The 18,938-nt window shown below is 41.8% G+C and overlaps 2 protein-coding genes across 4 annotated transcripts in view; both read left to right on the plus strand.

The window, feature by feature from the left end:
* fmr1 (fragile X messenger ribonucleoprotein 1) overlaps positions 1-15,082 on the plus strand; it is a 66,784-nt gene extending 51,702 nt beyond the window's left edge. Inside the window, exon 16 of the transcript XR_011602167.1 lies at positions 15,068-15,082. The gene's annotated coding sequence lies outside the window, so the exon portion shown is untranslated. The remainder of the gene's footprint in view (positions 1-15,067) is intronic.
* The window catches only part of aff2 (AF4/FMR2 family, member 2), a 134,462-nt gene that overhangs the window by 23,539 nt on the left and 91,985 nt on the right, over positions 1-18,938 (plus strand). For all 3 annotated transcript variants that reach the window (XM_070962112.1, XM_070962113.1, XM_070962115.1), the window contains exon 2: positions 14,862-14,982. In XM_070962112.1, the coding sequence (XP_070818213.1) occupies positions 14,862-14,982 (121 nt within the window). The remainder of the gene's footprint in view (positions 1-14,861; positions 14,983-18,938) is intronic.

An 18,938-nucleotide genomic window follows, 5' to 3' on the forward strand; every position in this document is an offset into this window, starting at 1 on the left:
TCAGACACACGCGCACACACACTCTCTCTCTCTCTCTCTCTCTCTCTCTCTCTCTCTCTCTCTCTCTCACACACACACACACACACACACACACACACACACACACACACACACACACGCCGCTCCTTCGTCTATCTTGCATGTATACAAACTGGCAGGCAGTGGTGATTGTGTGTGTGTGTCTGTCTGTCTGCATGTGTGTGTCCTGTACAGCTTGCTAATGCTGGCAGGCAAAAGCATCCACACACACACACAGAGTAAGAAAAAGAGAGATTGGTTGAAGGAAAAGGAGGACAGGCGGAGTGTTGCAGCAGAGTAGACGAGGTCATGCATGAACAGCAGGGTAGTTTATGCTACTGAAGGGGGATAATTGGCTTTTACTCATTCATTATTTCTTGTGTTTCTGTAGTTGGCAGCTTATTGTACAACAGGTAGTTTTGGCTCTGCAAGGTGCCATAAAGCATAGTTAGCTGGCTTGTGACAGTTCAGCAGAGAGTACCATAAAATACCACTAAGCACTCTGTGGCTTTACTTTGGAGTAGTTTGTTATGTTGTTATACATGGTCTGGTGCATTAGTGCGTAATGGTATTTTATAGTAGATTTTATGACACCCAGGGGTAGTTTTAGCCAATATTTGCACTAAAGCGGTCAAGGGCTAATATATTGTGCCAATGTTCAGTATCTCAAAATATGACCACCTTCATGCTACCAAACTAGAAGGATGGCGTACTTCAGTGAGACGTTGATTCTAATTAGGGTAGACATCAGCCTTGCAAAGATATTTGAGTCGCTAATAGCCACACAGAATAAACCAAGTGAGAAATGATATGTGTTTAAAAACGGGAAGCTTTGGAAAGTATTGCAAGATGATATTCAAAACTATGGCCGTGTCCAAAATCAATCCCTTGTCCACTCATTCACTATTCCCATTATAAAATACTTTGAAACATGTTTGACAGCCAGTAGTTTGCTCTTTAGTGAAATGTAAATTGAGATTACAAATGGACAATCATCAACAACACAGAGGTGTTCATTTCCAAGATTCAAGTTGGTTGCCTTAAATCTGCTAATCTGTGTAAACAATGGAAAAAAAATGGCTGCATATAATCTGAAAGGTGTTGCTTGTATTGACGGCCCCTATTCCTGCTTATTGTTGTAGTTTCTGTTCAGTCTCACCACTCTCATCAACCCAATTCCATCTGCAGCAGGCAGCTTAATAGCTCAGCACCAGCACTGCATGATAGACACTCAAAGTTAGCAACTAGCCGGTGAGCAAAGTGGAGCATTTACCAGCTACTGAGCCAGATATTTCCCTAAGGAGTTGGTGGAGACCAAAAAAGGAATAATGGATTTGCATTTATGAGGTGGCCAGAGACCAATACTGTAAATGAATGTTCCTCTATCTGCTGGATATGAAAATAGACAATTATTTGCTAACACATTCACCTTATAAATTTTACAAATTAATAATGTGTTTGCGGGTCATTATGTGGCCGGAAATCCATTAATGCAGGTTTAAAGACATCATCATCACGTGATGTGACCGTTGAAACGTTGATCTGTGACATGCACAAGTAGAGAAGAGTCAGAAAGTCAGAAAACAGACTTTGTGATGTCACTGACATGACAGCGTCTATTTAAACACTGGCTGCCATACACAGTCATACCAGACCAAATGAAGCTGTAACAGCGAAACCCCGGAGTGTATTGAACTGAGCAAGGGTGAGTTTTGTAGTTCACATATTCTTAGACTATAACTCAAACTTATTTCTTCTTTCAAAAGTCTCACTTTAAAGCTTGCTTCTACCAGACTTGGCTTGTATAAAATGGGATTGGATAGTTTGGGAGGAATGTGAAAACACCTCCGTAACAGCCACCAGGAGATAACTGTCAGCCATTTTTACCCACTTGAAATGACAAGCAGACTCATCGAGCATCACCACACCACAGCAACGTAAGCACAGTATTTAGCAGTGAAAATGAGAAAACGCCTCTAAAATGGGAATCTAATACAGCAAATTCACGCTTACAACAAACACTTAAGTATCAAAAATATTGATAATTTTACGAGATTATAGATTTTTCCATATACCTGTCTGAGCTACAGACACCACACATCCACACACAAATACATGTATGTATGTAGCCATGTCCACACATGTAAATGAGTGAGATTAACGCGAGAGGATTACACGGCTGTCTTTTCAATTAAATTTTCAGAATCACATCATTTCTCCACTGTAAATGGCAGAGGAAGCAGAAGAAACGTCAGCGGCATGCGAAGGACCGCGGCATTATATAAGTGACGGTGACACTGTCAGAGGATCCCAGCAGCACTGACAAGCATGTGACATCAGCGATAATGTCTGAGACAGAGATCATAAGCGTGATAATGGCTGTGATTACATTAGTAAAGCTATTATGTTCTAGATGACAGATCTCATTAACATATAAACAGCCTTAAACACTGCATTCAGCGTGGAAATTAACAGGCCCACACACACAGATACACACGCGTGCAGAAATGCATATATCCAGGGGTATAAGTGAAGGAGATTAAAGCACAAGGATTATATGATATAGATATTAACCAACATAATGCCATTAGATGTGGAGCGAGACACACACATATATAAGGTGTACTTCACATTTAAACACACATCAACACACAAAGATGCGAAGTTCACGTCAATCTAAACTAAATATAATTCCCGCCAAATTACCTTCTCTTCTCTTTGAGTCATTTTCTGGAAATCGTGCAAAAGCACACACATGCACACACGCACATGCACATGCACATGCACATGCACACGGTGTTTATGTTCCTGTGAATACGGGGATGGTCTCTAATCTTTCTCTGTCTCTTCCTGCCCTTATGATAAACTGCCTGTCTAACATTGTTTTCTTATCGCACTGTGTGTGTGTGTGTGTGTGTGTGTGTGTGTGTGTATGTGTGTGTGTGTGTGTGTGTGTGCGTGCATGCAGGCTTGTTGCACGGTTGCGTGTGGTTTGTGCAACTGTGTGCCAAGTGTGTGTGAGTGCATGAACGCCTTCTAATGAGTGTCTTTGAGAAAGGAATACTGTGTGTGTGTGTGTGTGTGTGTGTGTGTGTGTGTGTGTGTGTGTGTGTGTGTGTGTGTGTGTGTGTCTGCGTGTTTGTTTTAGCCAGACTACGTCTCCAGAGCTCGGCTCTCAGAGCATTCGGAGGCAAACATGAACGTCACCAGATGCCTCTGCCTGACTCTCTCTCTCCGTCTCCCCTCTCCTCCCCCATCTCTCTCCATCTTTTGTCCCTCTTTCTCGAACCTGTTATCTGATAATTTGCTGTGTCTTTCTCTCTCCAGCTCTGATTTCACAGAATACATGATGTAGTTAAGTGTGTTCATTCATTATCTAATTAACTAATTTACCAAGCGCTAATTCTTTCTCATCAGCTAATAGTCTGCAGATTAAGTATGGATGTGTGTGCGGATGGGGGGGGGGGGTTGGTTTTTGAGTGTGCGTTAAATTATTAACCCCAAATTATCAGGTGAAAGTCAGAAGATAAAGAAAGCTCTTATCTCTGATCTGGCTAATCAGGGAATAATCAGTTTTCCTTTCAAAAGGCGACAGTGACTAATCAGGTTTTTCTTCACACCATCATTTAGGATTTTGTGTCATTTGTTGTGTTGGCAGCTGGAGAAACAACATGCAGCCTTTGAGCATAACACAGTCCTGTGAAAGAATTGCCATGACACACTTTAATGTTCAGAATACAGTGTCATTGTTGCCACTGCACACTCATTTTCCCCAGTGATTCACCTCATGCTTTTTTTTTTTTTTTTTTTTTTTTTGCCTTTTTGTTTATTGGAGCAGTTTGGAAGTCGCTCGGCCCGCTGCCACATGAAAACACCCTTCAGGCAGACTTGGGAGTTACACATCAAAGGCAGAGCGGAAAGAAATCTTGAAATCTGGTGATGGGAAGCAGCCCTCTGCAGCGTCAAAACACTAGCACTGCTGGGTGTAATCAGAGTTCATTGAGAGCTTATGCGGAAATCGGGGTGAAGGCAGAAAATACTGTGAAGGAGTCCACAAAAGATTTTAGCTGTGATGGTAATTTTTTAATAACTATTGGTAATTACATTATATTAGTTAGTCTGTTTTTGATCTCTAAAACTACACGCTGATCATTTATCCAGATACAGTAGAAGGTTAAAAACCACACTTCTAGCTGTTTCATTTGTCTCTATCAGGGCTGCAACTTGCACTTATTTTTACTATGACTGAACCTCTTGAATAATTATTTAGTTTGCAAAATTTGGCAAGTAACGGTCAAAAACATCAAAATAGTAAATATATAACAATATCGAACACAACAAGCAGCAAATCCTCACAAGAGTGAATGCTTAGGAACTGGAAATTATCTATTGTTTACACATCAGAGTACATCATTGGCGTATGTTCGACAGACATTCAGACATATGATGTCTTTCACATGAAGCATCATGTGATCCAATTCAAATTCATGTTGTTTTCAGTATATGAGATTATGATGTATTAATCTTTAAACTCAGGTGCTTATACTTAAAGTACGCTGGAGAGATTTTGGCCACTAGAGGCGCTACAGAGCAAAGTTTTTACAAGAGGACACAGACACTGTGATAGACCTTCACATTCCTGCCATGGATTTAAAACTAGGCAACAAAACAAAAAAATGCAGCAATTCACCTTCAAAGCCGCGGAAAAATGACGTGAATGGAAGAAATAGTTTCAAAGATCGGCTCTGCAAATGTTCTTTGAGGAAGGTTCAGCTCGTCCATCAGGCCTCAGGAACACACAACACTGAATATAAACAAAACCTTTGTCCCTTCACAAAAAAACTTTGCAATAAGCTTTAGTAACTCAGTTTTGTTATGTGGAGGTATTGCTGGCAGGGTGCTGAAATATTTTGGTGCAGTCCCTGAGCATTTTTGCTTGATAGGTTACTATTACTATCATGACTGCTGTTTAGTTTGAGAGTGAGTTAGTAACTAAGAGAACATACATTTCAGGAGATAGTAGTTTAGAGTAGTAGCTTCAAAAATGGCCAATCAGATCAATGTTTAATGCTTGCTCTCTGTTGGTTTAATAAAGATTTTAAAAAGATAAGGCTGATCTGTTGAATGGAAACATTGCACAGGCTTGTTTACTGTGAAACCAACAGCTGAGAGCTTGAAGAATAAACACAGTATATGGTCTCTCAGGTATACATCCAACAACATGTACAGCTGCTGAAGCGCGGACGTCAGAGAGGGAGATTAAAAAATGGCTTGGCCCACAATGTTTGAAGAACTTAAATCACGCTTTAATTACTCCATCAATGCCGTCCATTATCTGAGCAAAGGTTGACTCATGCAGCCTGTTGTGTTTTCATGTCAGCACCAGTCATCCAGAGGTGAAGTCAGGTTACTCAATCATGCCGAAAGACGCCTCGCTCCTCTCCGTCTTACTGCATTTTTTTTTTCTGCAAAAAAAAAAAACCTTGTGAAAATCCTTTCCTACATTTCATCTGGTCATTTTTCAACAGCACCTAATTAATATGAGGAAGTACATGTTCCATTATTAATGAAAACAGTATGAATCTTCACACCTTAGCTGTGAATTATCACACATCTTTGACAATGCTCCTCTTGTATTCTCAAAGAAGAGTAGGTCATCGTCACAGATGTGCAATTGGACCAAGCTGAAAAGACTCTTAAGACAGAATCAAACTTTTCAGAATGGCGACTTTCTGCCTTCTACCTCTGGAAAACAGTGATAACTATCGCTCACACACACCTGGGATATATTAAAGCCAAATAATTCCAGTTGATATATTTGGAGAGGCCATGTTATTGTGAATTTAATCATTGTCCACAGAGCAGTGAGGGGCCATTTCAGACATTTACAATGAATTCTGGGACATGCCGGCTGGAGAGAGATGAGATGAGATGGCGTGAGAACGGCCTCTAGAGTCACTAGAGTCCGTGTTTGCCCTGACAATCGTTCTACTGAAAAGTGTTTGCACTCAGAAATGTGCCTGAGTGGCCTGTTTTCATTGTATCACACACACTTCAACATCCCTCTCTCTCTCTCTCTCTGCCTCATTGTTGCTTTTCCTCTCGCTCTCTTTAATCCTTTGTTTCACTGGGCTCCAAAAGCCATTATGTTAGAGTACCTAAATAGAAAGAGGCACATGATTTAATATATGCTCGCACACACGCTTGAGCACACACACATATTTTTAGCTCTGTATTAAGATATTGGTGTTCTCCTTTCCCCGTGTTGCGAAGGCTCTGGAGACATGGCAGTTTACTGTGCAGGCAGATCAAAGTCTCTGAACTCTGCCCTCTGACTGTCCACATGAGCTGACAGAGATGTTGATACACTCATCTAACGTGGCTTCAGTTATTACCGTGCACTCAAAGGAATGTGCTTAAAGGCTCTTTCAGACACAAAGTGATTTGAGCCTCGCTCGCCGCTGGGCTCAGTGCACATCAGATGAGGTGGTCAGGGAAAGGTCGGTGCAAAATAGCTGGAGTTTTCAAAATTTTGACCGAGACGAAGTCATTTTGTTGTTGCCGGTAACGAAGATGCATCTGTCCTGTGTTTTGTTTCTTATATAGGCTACACATATTGCTTACCTTCAAGCTACCCATTAAAACATGCCTGATATAATTGCTTGGTTTCAAAGACAGGGCTTTCCTCTCAAGGTCTCAATGCAAACAGAAACTTACATTGCATATTTCAGCAAGTTTGCACACACACACACATACACACACATTAGCTTTTCCTCCATTCAGCCTTCTGTGGGTTGCTGCCTCGTCTTTATTGGCCTCGCAGGTACTCATCACCCTGCGCATGCGCTTTGTTTGGCTGTCGTCATGAGGCACGAGCCTTTAGGAATAATACGTTTCACAGAGCAGTGGTGCCATTGTGGTTTTGTGTCTGAGAGGACCTTAATGAGCAGCAGCCACAAGTGCTTTACAGACTTTTTGGGTCTAAGTTCAATGTGTTTAGGTTTAAAAAAGGCAATTTAATATGTATTTGCCTTTGCCTTTAGTATTATCCTAAAAAGAACTGAACGTTAATCAAAAATAAGCTTTATATCTTTCTTTGCAGTAAAGATATAAATACATGATCTATCAGAAAGTCAGGTGTCCATAAAGGCAGCTAAAATTATGTTAAATAGAGCAACAATAGAAAGGTTTCCATAGCATTTGTAGTTTTTCTTAAAGTAATATTATTATTATGGAAAACACAATGCCTAATTAGAGAATAATTTATTTGAGAGGTGTATATTTCGGTCTGTATTTATTCAGTCCAAACAGCCAGTGAACCAACTGCCCAGGCATTAGCTGAAGCCAGCGAGCAGTGTGTGTGTGTGTGTGTGTGTGTGTTTTTTGTGCTGTCTCTGAAAGAAAAGGATTAGAAAACATTTTTCACATTGTGGATCTGAGATCACCGTTTCCTCCAAAGTACAAACAAACAACAAGAAGCGGATACTAAGGAAATATGTACACATGTAAATGAGAGAGCTCCTTTACATCCTGTGTGATTCCTTGATGTTTGTGTGTCATTGTTGGCTCTCCTGCAGTGTGATGTGACACACAAGAACACAGCGCTGCAGAGCCCTCTCATATTCCCGCTCTGTCCTCGCTCTCGGTCTATTTATCTATCCATCAGTGTCAAACACACGGGGGTGTGTGATGTGCATTAAAACAAAGCCGGAAGTAACAATGTGTTGGAAGGCTGCGTCTCATTATAATACCTGCTCTCATGTCAAACACACACAAAGGCACAAAGCCCAGATTTCTGATATCCTCCTTCTTACCATCCACATGCAGAAACCTAAAAGCCGTATATTTTCATACTGATGGCGTTCTGGATCTTCTTCTCCTCCTCTGTCTATCCAGGAATGCCTGCTGATATTCCTCTGATGTCTAATGCCGTCTGAATGAACACACAAACCAGAAAACACACACAAACGTGCACAAAAAATGCGTCGTTGAACTGACACTTCAAACAAAGCTTTTGTCTGCCGCCTGACAGCTATTCCTCTCTCCTTCCCCCTCTCCTCCTCTTCCTCCTCCTCTCATTATCCCCCTCACTTCTCCCTGTCATTCCAAAACACTCGTTCTACCCCCTCATCCCCCTGCCCTCTCACACACACTCATCCACGCGCACACACACGCACACGCACAAACCTCAAACGCATTCAAGGGCTTATTCCTAATTGAGCCGCCTGGTTAAATGCAGGTTAAATAAAATACAAAGATTGGAAATATGAAGGGCTTATTATAAAAACTACTTGAGCTAAAGGTGTAATAATCAGCAGTGTTTCATTTTTAGAAGACGTTGTTTAATGGGGTGATTTATTAGTCTTAGTTTTGCCATCATGTTGGACAGTTTTTCTGTTTTCTGGAACAAAAACTCCAGAACTTAAAGGGTCTTCTTTACAATTCAATACAAGATCCAAAATATTCAATGAGGACCTTGTTTGCCTGAATGCATTTGCTGTGTTTTCAAGTGTCGAGGCAGTTTTCCACTTAAACCAAACTCAAATTCCACTAAAAAACCCACAAACCTGCGCGCACAGATTTTGCTCAGGAACAGTGGAAGCCTTTGTTCAAGGTGAAGTTGAACATCTCTTATTGTTTACACCATCACTGTACACTGTCAGGAATGTGACATAAGGACGAGGTTGGGGCGGTGGAGGGAGTGGCAGCAAGCGGCGCTGACATGAACAAATCTGTCAAGTTATAATGGCCGCCTGTAAATACGGCTGGAAGAAGCAGTCAGCTGGTAGCCACACAGTGATTGTGAAGTATGAATGAAGCAGCTGATGCTAATCGGCTTCAGCACTCTGCCTGTGCTTGTACGCGCTCGTACGCCTGTTCGTCTGGTTACAGGGCCGGTGGTCTCGGCCTGTGGGCGTGACAAAGATCATTTACAAAATCAGATGTGGAAAAATTCAGTAAGTCTCCGTTAATGCTGGCATTGAGAACTTGTCACTTGAATGTTGCATCTTGGGGTAGAACTTTGCGCAGATCAGATATAAGATCTGAACTAATTTGAGTTTTTGGGAAAGCTCTTTCTAATCTACTAACTATCCTGTGGGAGTAATGCTTGGATAAAAACATATTAGGAAAGCTATAGGGCAGACATTTTTCTTAGAGCTTCCTAGAGCTTATGCACGATTTTGGCTCAACAGACAAGAAGCAATTTTGGCAATATACAAGTAGGTAATGATGATGGCTGAATTCCAGTCGGCTGCTTTGGAGTTGTACATGCTGGCTTACTGCCATCGTTAATATTATTAGTCAACGATGTGCAAGTTCACGCTTCGCAAGAGCGAGCTCAAGGTTCAGATCATACACATTAAAATGAGCTAGTTCACTCTGAGAGTTCACAATCTAGTTCACAGTTCCAAGAAATGAAGTGTTAATGTTCATTTCCTCCTGTTTTAAAGACAGTGTGTAGAATGTTACAGGCCTGCTTGTTGTTGAGATGGTTGTGATGTGGCTGATGCTTCCAGCCCTGGTGGAAACAATTGACATAAAAATGTGATTTTTTTTTTCTTTTGGAATCTGTACTGATTTAGAATAAAAAAACTGAAATGCCAGTTGCACTATCCATGCCATTTTTTTTCCCAGGATGGCAAACTCATGACCTGTCCTACTCTGCCTCTGATTGGCTAGTACTTCATTAGTCGGGTTGGTTAGGGTTAGGGTAAGAATACCAGGGCAGGTCTTGCCTTCACCATCCGGCATGCCGGGTGTCATAAAACACATGCGTGTGTCATTAACTCTCATGGAACTCAACGATGCTCACGTTCATGTTCATTAGTTGCAAATGAATACAGTCAGTTCACCAAACACATGAGCACGAGCAGTGAGCACGGTCTTTAGGCGCATTCATTCAACACTGCTGTTAGTGACACCTCTGCCTTTTCTGCTGAGAAAAGAGACTATTGGGACAGTTTGCAGCATTTGAGCAGAAAAGCCTCCTTTTAGCATCATCTGCTGCATGCTGTCACAAAATCATTGTCCACTATTGTGATTGTTCTGCTTCAAATGAATCCAATAATTTTCTCATATCATTTTGAATAAGAACTAAAAGATGAATTCACTTCACTGGAAAAGCTGATTGACCAAAGTGTAGAGAAAGCTTTGCTCAAAGTGTCTTCATGGCTTCAAATGAGTCAAAAATATATTTCCAAGCTGTTGCCTCGAACCGCTCTGACAGTTATCCCCATAAGACACAAATGCAGCATGAGTCCACAAAGTCAGGGTCCAGTTGATGTTCAATGAAGCAGCTCCAGAAACCCTCTTGATGACTTACACAGGCTGGAGCCTCTGTTCCTACTGAAGACAGAACACAGAACATGTTCAACGCAATCCACCGGCCGGCTTCAACATCTGGCTGCTGTGCTGGAAGCAGCTTCAGGATTTTACTGGCATCGTATGTAAGGATTCTAGGTTATATAATATGAGTAAATATAATAAATTAAACAGGATGTCATCCTTTAAGCACGCACATTTTACTATTAAAATTGTAAAAATTGTGGTTGAAAGCCAAACCTGTCAGTTTATTTACTGTATCCAAGAACCAATCACATCAAAGAAAGAACTCTGCCTGCTGAGGGTTCGGTGCCTTGCTAATGGGCACCTGAGTAGCACTTGCTTTGGAAGGGAGAGGGTGTTACTGAACTCGTGTGCAGTGAAAGTGAATGAGAGGGTGAAGAGGCTGTGTTCGAGGCGTTGGCGTGTGCATTTGTTTGTGTGTGTGCGTGTGCACGCGCGTGTGTGTAGGTGTGTGTGTGTATGTGTGTTCAGCTATCAGGGGAGCACAGCATAGCTCTGCTGAGATTAAATTCCCAGAGCTTACTCTGGCTATCAGCATTGCTTCAGGACACACACACACACACATTAACAGGCACAGAAGGAAAGCCGAGTGGTAGGAAAGAAAGCTGCCATCGCTACATTTTCATTCACAGAAAATATCAACATCGACAGTATGCCCACTGCTGATATCACCACTACCATTAATCCCCACCAATCCGTCCATCTGTCCATCCGTCTGTCCATCATCTATCTGCCTTTTTTCCTTCTCTCTGTCTGTCTTTCAGAAGTGGGCCTCTGTGTTTTACTATTATCTATCAGCACTGCAGAGAAACGAACATCATCAACATGTGATAGCATCGAAAACTGAATGTGTAGATGGAGATCAAGATGAAATCAAAATATTTACGCTTCAAAAGTGGAGTTCAATTTGAACGTTCCTCACTTTTCGTTAAGGAAATATAAACTACGCAGATAGTGCATCTATCGTGCATACGTTTCCATATTTATAAAGAAAAGTGGATAAAACAGTTTTTGGACATGTTTGTGGAAGTCTCGAGCCTCTGGGGGACGTTTGCCATCATAGCAGTTAACTGACATTTGAGAGCTGGTGTAGCCAGGAGACGAGCTGTCAGCATTTGAAGCGTGCTGACTGCAAACCTCAGTGCTCCTCATGTAATCCTGTGATTTGTATCATGACACAGAGTAATGTCCAGCTAACACAGGGAGTGTTCAGATGACAGCTGGAAATATAGCTAATGCTAATGTCGGCCCCAATGCTAGTTAACGGCCTCTGTGTCCACAGTACAAACTGCACTGCAGCACCTGTACCTCCCAGGTATCACACCAATTAAACACCTCCTGGAAGACTCTAATTAACTACAATTTTTGATCAAATATGTACACAAGTAATAACAAAAAAAAGAGACAATATATATAATTTCTTGCCAGCATTTTTTTTTTTTTTTGCAGGTCAACCTTGAATGAAATCAAGTTTTACAACTTTGATTTTGGACTCAAAAGAAGCCTTGATTTGCACAAAGTGATTGAAAGCACAGTGATTTGGTTTCACTGCATCCATAGTAGTAAAGATTCTTATTGACCTGACTGACTACACCACTATAATTAAAGTGACGTGTAAAAAGGCCGAGTGGTGGTCTGACCTGTGTGTGACAGGTAGTGTTGTCATCTGTCTCTGCCACATGCGAGGAAATAAATCCTGGATGTGTTAATTACCTCATCTGACCTGATTCCCTCCGTGTGAATGTCTGGGGTGTGACAGACAGACAGAGACAGTGATCTGTGGCATGGGACTGCAGCACCGTGTGTGTGTGTGTGTGTGTGTGTGTGTGTGTGTGTGTGTGTGTGTGTGTGTGTACTGTACGTGTGTGTGTTTGTTGTAGTGACAGCTCTGTCAGTTATCTTTCTGCACTGACAGACAACGCACATGTCAACTAGCAGTCCCAGCGCACACAATGATCACATCTACGTATACTGCTGTAACACACACGCACACACACAAACACCTAACCTGTCAATCATTTTGTCTGGTATTCCCACTGCTCTCCTGCTTTTTGCTCCTCCCTTCTTCCCATTCTACCTTCCTCTCACCATCCCTCCACTCTGTCTTTCATCATTCTGTTATTTTTCTTTCCTTTTTAAGAAACTGTCTGTTGCCCTGAAACTGGGTCTTTTTTTTCCCTCCCATGGGTCTCGGTGAATTTTTCCCGCTCTCTCTTTCCTCTCGTTGCCTCTCCGCTCTTTCTCCCTCCCACTCACATCTTGCTGACGGATTAAATGTTGAAGGCAAGGTCTGGTAGAGGAAAAGAGGAAGTCTCTTTTAATTGTGTTGATCGCTAATTAGCCGGCCTGTCTCATCTCTCGGCAGTGGACGTGGTAAAACAGGATGCCCTTTCCTGGGTCAGCAGGCCGCAGCCTCATGCATAACTTGCACTCTCACACACTCACATATGCACACACACTACTTTGTACTTCTGTGCTTCCAGTTTGGCTGCCAGCTTGTAGATTTCTCAGTGGAAGGCTGGTGACAGAGAAAGTTTAGGAGGGCAGGGTGAATCGGTAAATGTGCAGTAAAGGGCTTTTTTGCTAAAAATATATGGTTATGTAAGGAAGATGTTACAGAAACCTGAGCTTCACCTCCCTCTCTTTTCCCCTCAGACCACTCTCCCTCGCTTCCAATCATTCTTATCATTGTTTACTGTCAGCTGTCTCACATTTTAAATGCCACGAGAAGCGGTCTTGAATCATATCCGCAAGCAATAATTCTGGCTTTCAAGACAGAAAACCGTAGTTCATAGCGGTAGAGGAGAAATGTTGAAAGATTAAAAGCAAATTTTATTGGGATCCATCCGATGGATCACTGTGACAGGACATAAATGCATCTGTCCTTGGCAGCGCGTTGTGGTTCAGTGGGTAGAACATGTCATAAACACTGCCTGGATTAGAACTTCAATTCCCACTGGGCCTACCTACGTTAAAAATGAACGCACTGATGAATGAAAGTACCCAGCTAATGGCACATGTTACATCATATTTATTATGAATATGAAGAACTTTGCCTTTCTGAGCTCAGGCTTCATTATTTCATCATTTCATTATGTGCTGGTGGACGGGTTTCAGCCTGTGTCATTCCTAATGGCTTAGACAAATATGACACAGGCTGTTCAGAGGAATAGTTTAATATACTTGAAATGCATTTGTTTGTTTTTCTTCAGAGTTTTATAAAAAAGAGCAATTACACTCTTGCACTTGTGCTGAGTGTTAAAATTGAGATGGGAGCCAGGAGATGATTATGAGGATCAGGATCAGACAGGAAGCAAAGCAAACAAAAAGTAATACGTTGGATGTCATTTATTTAATCCATACATAAACATGTATGGATGAATTAAATTTTATTGTCAGAAAATAGACTAGTTACACCCCATTACTCCCTTAAAACCACAAATTGTCATATTTAAATTTCTCTTCGTAGAGGGGATGGAGACATAACATGTTTTTAGGTTGCATTTGTAACACCAGCTGTTTCCAACTTCCAGTCGCTGCTAAGCTAAGCTAATCACTTCCCAGACAAGTGTGGTATCGATCAAGTAGATGGTCACTTATTTTTTCCCTCAATCCCTTCAGCTCTCATATCAGACTTTTTAAAGTCAAGTAAAGAAACAATCTTTGCACTGTTTCTCATGAATTTTGAAGCACACTGACCTCAGCTTTTTTTTTTAATCAAATCGTTTTCTGCAGATACAGATGCAATGCACAGCAAAGCTCCGGGCAATAGCGTTTAGAAAGTTCTGGATGACAAGTGTCAGAAGTAGCATGGGATAAGTATTTCATGGGAGTTTAAAGATCATTCAGCCTTTGCAAATCAAATTTAAAAGTACTGGACTTCATTCGGAGGTCCGGAGTAAAAATAAGTCCTTAACCTCAGTGCTGAGCTGAGTCAAAGAGGCAGAAAACTGTCCATATATTCATATAAACTGCAAAACCAAACACTTACCATAACATGTATGTGTTAAATACGGGAAAGAATATCTGGATGTAAGTTTCAGTGGAGGACTGCATATATTGGAAGTGAGGTACAGAGTGACTGAAAATAGAAACTATCAATAAAAAACTTAACATTATTAATAATATTCAACAATTCATTAATCACGTTGGATATCTTTACCTACATTATCCTCTGTTCCATATTGTTTTACAGAAGTCATCTCTTCTTGCTGTCACAACTTATACCGGGACTCAGTTTTTCTCTCATTTTTCCTCTTCCATCCTTGCTGATGTGATTTTAGTCATTTTCAGACTTAATGTAGCTTGTTTTCCTAACCAGCCACCCAGCCGCTCTAATCACACTGCAGGAAAAGAATTTCAGCCAATGCTCCTTACAGATCCAAAAATGACTTGTTAGCTATACTCATTAGGAACCAGCAGGTCTCATTGGTGCCAGCCAATGTGTCTGCCTCAGTGGGGGATGCTAACAAGCTTTTCTCTTTGTGTCCCTCCAGTCATCTGGAGTCGGAGCGCAGCGCCCTGAAGAGGAGAGAGTGGGAGAGGAGAAACCAGGAGGTCCAACAGGATGAAGATCTCTTCTCAACTGGATTCAACCTGTTCGGGGAACCTTATAAAGTAAGAGTGGTTAACTAATGGATGTTTAATAATTTATACATAGTTCAAGATTTTTGTAAACACACTTTTCTGCTTTCGGGGTAAGATGAGAAGATTGATAGTGTCTCTTGTCTCTATTCTTGTGTTTGGTCATTAAGTGAGTTGGGAGGCGATTAGCCTCGCATAAAACAAATACTGCAAGTGTGTCAAGAAATACTTAGAGCTTTTAATTCCAGCTAGAGCCACAAACAATATTTATATTTATAAACCGAAGTATACTGAGCATGCCGTTAATAGAGAAATCACATACACACCCTTCCTGATGGTTTTTGAACACCATGAACGTGATGTGCTGCTGCTGATGCCTTTGAGGTACTGTCACTGTCATAGGAAATCCCATACATTACATCACCCCTCAAAGATATTCTCAAAATATTTTCACACCACAACTTTAACACTTAACCAGTAATAATGACTCCTCTTCCTCTTAGCAGTTTTTTTCTTTGAATAGGTATTTTTTTTTATCTGTCTCTGTCGCTCAATGTCCTCTCAAATCCAGCCTCGCAGGTGTTTTATTCACTCGACCTGAATGACAGTAGTTGTTACTTGCGTCTGTGTAATAGCTGCTCCAGCCAAGGTGTCGTTGTTTGTTTCAGTCCCAGAATCTTCAGACCTCTCCACAGTAACCTGCTTCTGGAGGTGGGGGGTTTCACCTGTAATGCCTCCTCTCCTAGAGAGAGAGGCTGGCCCCCGGGACAATACCTGGTGTTGTCCAATGTTGTCCATTGTTTCTCATTGTCCAGTTTAATGAGAACACTGTCTCCTGTGTTCAGCAAAGACAGATTCCTCACCCACGTTCCTGTGGTTGTGGTGGCCTGTTTGGCCTTCCTTGTCTGGCCTGTTTGGGTCCAAGTTCTCAGACAGGGTGGGTGAAGTTGTCTGAATTTTCTTTCCATCATCGTGGTGGGTGTGGCACCCACCACAATGATATGACCAGTCTATCAGGGATGTGCTCATCCCTTTTGTCGTCAGGCAGTTCTCTCGAAGCTCACACAGGGCCCCTTTGCATGCTCTTGCTTTCTCACTGGGTTTGATAAAAGCACGCCCCTTCATGTCTTAGGCTCCATCTTGGAATGAAGTGTTCGTCAATGTTCTCCCAAACAGTGATGTTGTTTTTCTTATGTTCCTCTTCTTCAAAATATGCTGAATATCTTTTCAGCTTTGCTGCCCAAGACATAAATGAGCAAGCAGAGGTGGACTTCCCCATCTTCTCTGATAAGCTGTTTGCTAGCCTGAAGCACGAAAATCTTTTGCTTCCACTCTGGCCATTCTCCCAGGCTGGCAAACATGGTCCGGTTACCTGCACCACCTCTGACATCACGTAATGTGTGCTTGACCTCTATCAAGAAGGAGGACACACAGAAAAACTGAATTGAAAACACACACACCCTCCATGACGGTTTTCTAACTTCATGTACCTCAAAGTCTCACAACATGTGTGCTGCTGCCTTCGAGGTACCAGCACTATCCCAAATCCCATTCATTACACTATCAGGAGAGCAAGACCCCGTAAAACCTAATCAAATGGGCTGTTCTGTCTGTACAGGTATTGTCTTTTGAGCCCTCTTTTTAAGCTTGTCGTTGTTTATGATATGGAAAATTGCCATTCCTAGAAGTTTAGCGAATTAGCCTGGACGTGCAGACTGTAATGCATCACTAAATTCCTTTGACACTGAAACAGACCTAAAAACATGATGATTCTCTAAGTTTGTCCGTTATAAGGACATCAGAGACATCCTGTGGAAGTCAAACTTAATCATATCAATGTCTGTTTAATGTCTCTGTGTTAAAAGTTGACTGAGTTACAGCTCAGAGACAGAGCATGATTTCTGACTCAAAATCCACCTCACGCCGAGTCTTTGCCTCCGGTCTCTGCCTCCGGCTTCTGACTGGGTCCTGCTGAATGTCCATGTCTATTACAGAGCATATCCTGTCATTTCCAGATGGTTAAAAATGCCTTCTGGAAGGATGAGTGAAATTACTGAGGAGCAGAGTGAATATTTCATTCCCCACCACCCCCTGTAATGTTAATCCTGTCCAAATAAGGCTTAAGCTAGGTTACTTGCCCCCCAGCTCCATCAACACAGTGGTCTTCTCAGCTAACTCATGAAGGAAATGAATTAGCATATTTCCACAAAACACTGTAAAACACTTTCTGAATCAAGAAATTTCTCAAATTTCAAGCAAACAGTAACCGCCTATCTGTTCGCATTTAAAGGACTGAAACACAAGTCATATGTTCCCTGTCGGATAACCAGAACGCTGCACACACGCTCGTCTTTACAGCCTGCCGGAGCTGTGAGCGCTGCTTTCTCCACACAGAGTGCTCTCTCATTTCTGATTAAGAGACAGTTTTAGGTTTCGCTGTGAAGTTTTGATTGATCTGCGCGTGAGGAGAACAGACACACCTGACACCAGAATTTCATTTGGGCAAATGGAGTGAATTTACGATATAATAACCAGCGAGGATGTGCCACTCTCCTCTTCAGCAGGCCTACTTTGTGATTTAGCCTCATATGAAGCACTTTAGCCTCATGCAAGCAATCAATTGAAATGAACTGTTATTACTGAGCAACAATTATCCAAATATTTTCTGAACCATAACACATTTTACTACTACTTTTTCTGGATGATAAAGCCAATGATGCCTATTGATAATTATCAGCTATTGTAGCCATTTTTCCCTGTGCTCTCCCCCAGAGGCCGATAGTGTAATGTCCTCAAGCATAAGGTTGTGGTCTGTTTTCATCTAAGGCACTTAAGATGCCATCACTTCTTTAGGTGAAAGTGGACTAGCCATGCATGAAATCCATGGCCACTCTCCTGCCCCTGTGTATAAAATTGATTTTGGTTTGTTAACTCTCATTTGCTACCACCAGGCACTTCAACACTTGGTTATGCCGCCAAGTGTATCGACCTTGGGACAGACTGGCTTTGAATCTTGACAGAATGTGTTTGCAGAGGACATGAGAGCTTCTCGCTAAGACTCTGCTCGAGGTTTGGGGGCAGTGGCAGCACATGAGAGGTTGCACCGATAATGAATCTAATCCTAGGTGCCTCCATACTCCAGCTAATTGTTTCCAACAAATTAATGGTGCTGAGGTGAGGTCAAGATGTGCGTGCGTGCAAGAGGAGAGATCAAGGATTACTGTGGACTGGGCTGTGTGAGGGGTGACATTTCAGACACCGCGGCTGCTGTTCAGATGAAGCCTGAGGGGATGACGCATTTTAGCATCTGCTTTAAATCATTACAGTGATTAGAGCCAAGAGGAGAGGGTAGTTTCCTTTATTTTAGTATTTTTGCAAGCACTGGATGAGCAAATGCAGTGTTTCAGGTGTGCTTCGTCAGGTTCGCTCATCAAAAGCTGATCAAAAGCTACATAAACCTCAGATTAGGGCTGGATAAAATTGAATTTGTTCCTGTTCTGTTCGAGTTTTGATGCAGATACATAAACTTTTTTCCCAACATGTTTTAAAATCTGCTCTTAAATCAAAAATCAAAAAATACATAATCTGATATATCTTAGGACCACAGAGCACCATTAACATTCATTTAAGGTATTCACGTATTCACGCTCCTTTTAGCTGCGCTTTGGTCGCCACCAAGTGAGGGAAATATCTGGCTCCTTTTAGCAGCTTAATGCTTCACTTCACTCTCCTATTTTTTGCTGGGCAGGGAGTGTGCAGTGGTTTATCAGAGCTTTTTCACAGAAAACGGCTGCATTCATCCTAAAAACAATGAGTTGGAAGATATAAAAACTCTGTAGAGGTGAGAAGAACTGCAGCGCGGGGTGCTGATGATTCTCTGTGGGTTCATCGCTGCGACAGACACCTCTCACATGACACATGGTGATTTATTCATTGTTAATATAAGAATGTTCTCGTGTAGAGTTTATTGTGAGTTTGCCATTCAGATA

The sequence above is a fragment of the Chaetodon trifascialis genome, chromosome 5, assembly GCF_039877785.1.
Source record: "Chaetodon trifascialis isolate fChaTrf1 chromosome 5, fChaTrf1.hap1, whole genome shotgun sequence".
NCBI lineage: Eukaryota > Metazoa > Chordata > Actinopteri > Chaetodontiformes > Chaetodontidae > Chaetodon > Chaetodon trifascialis.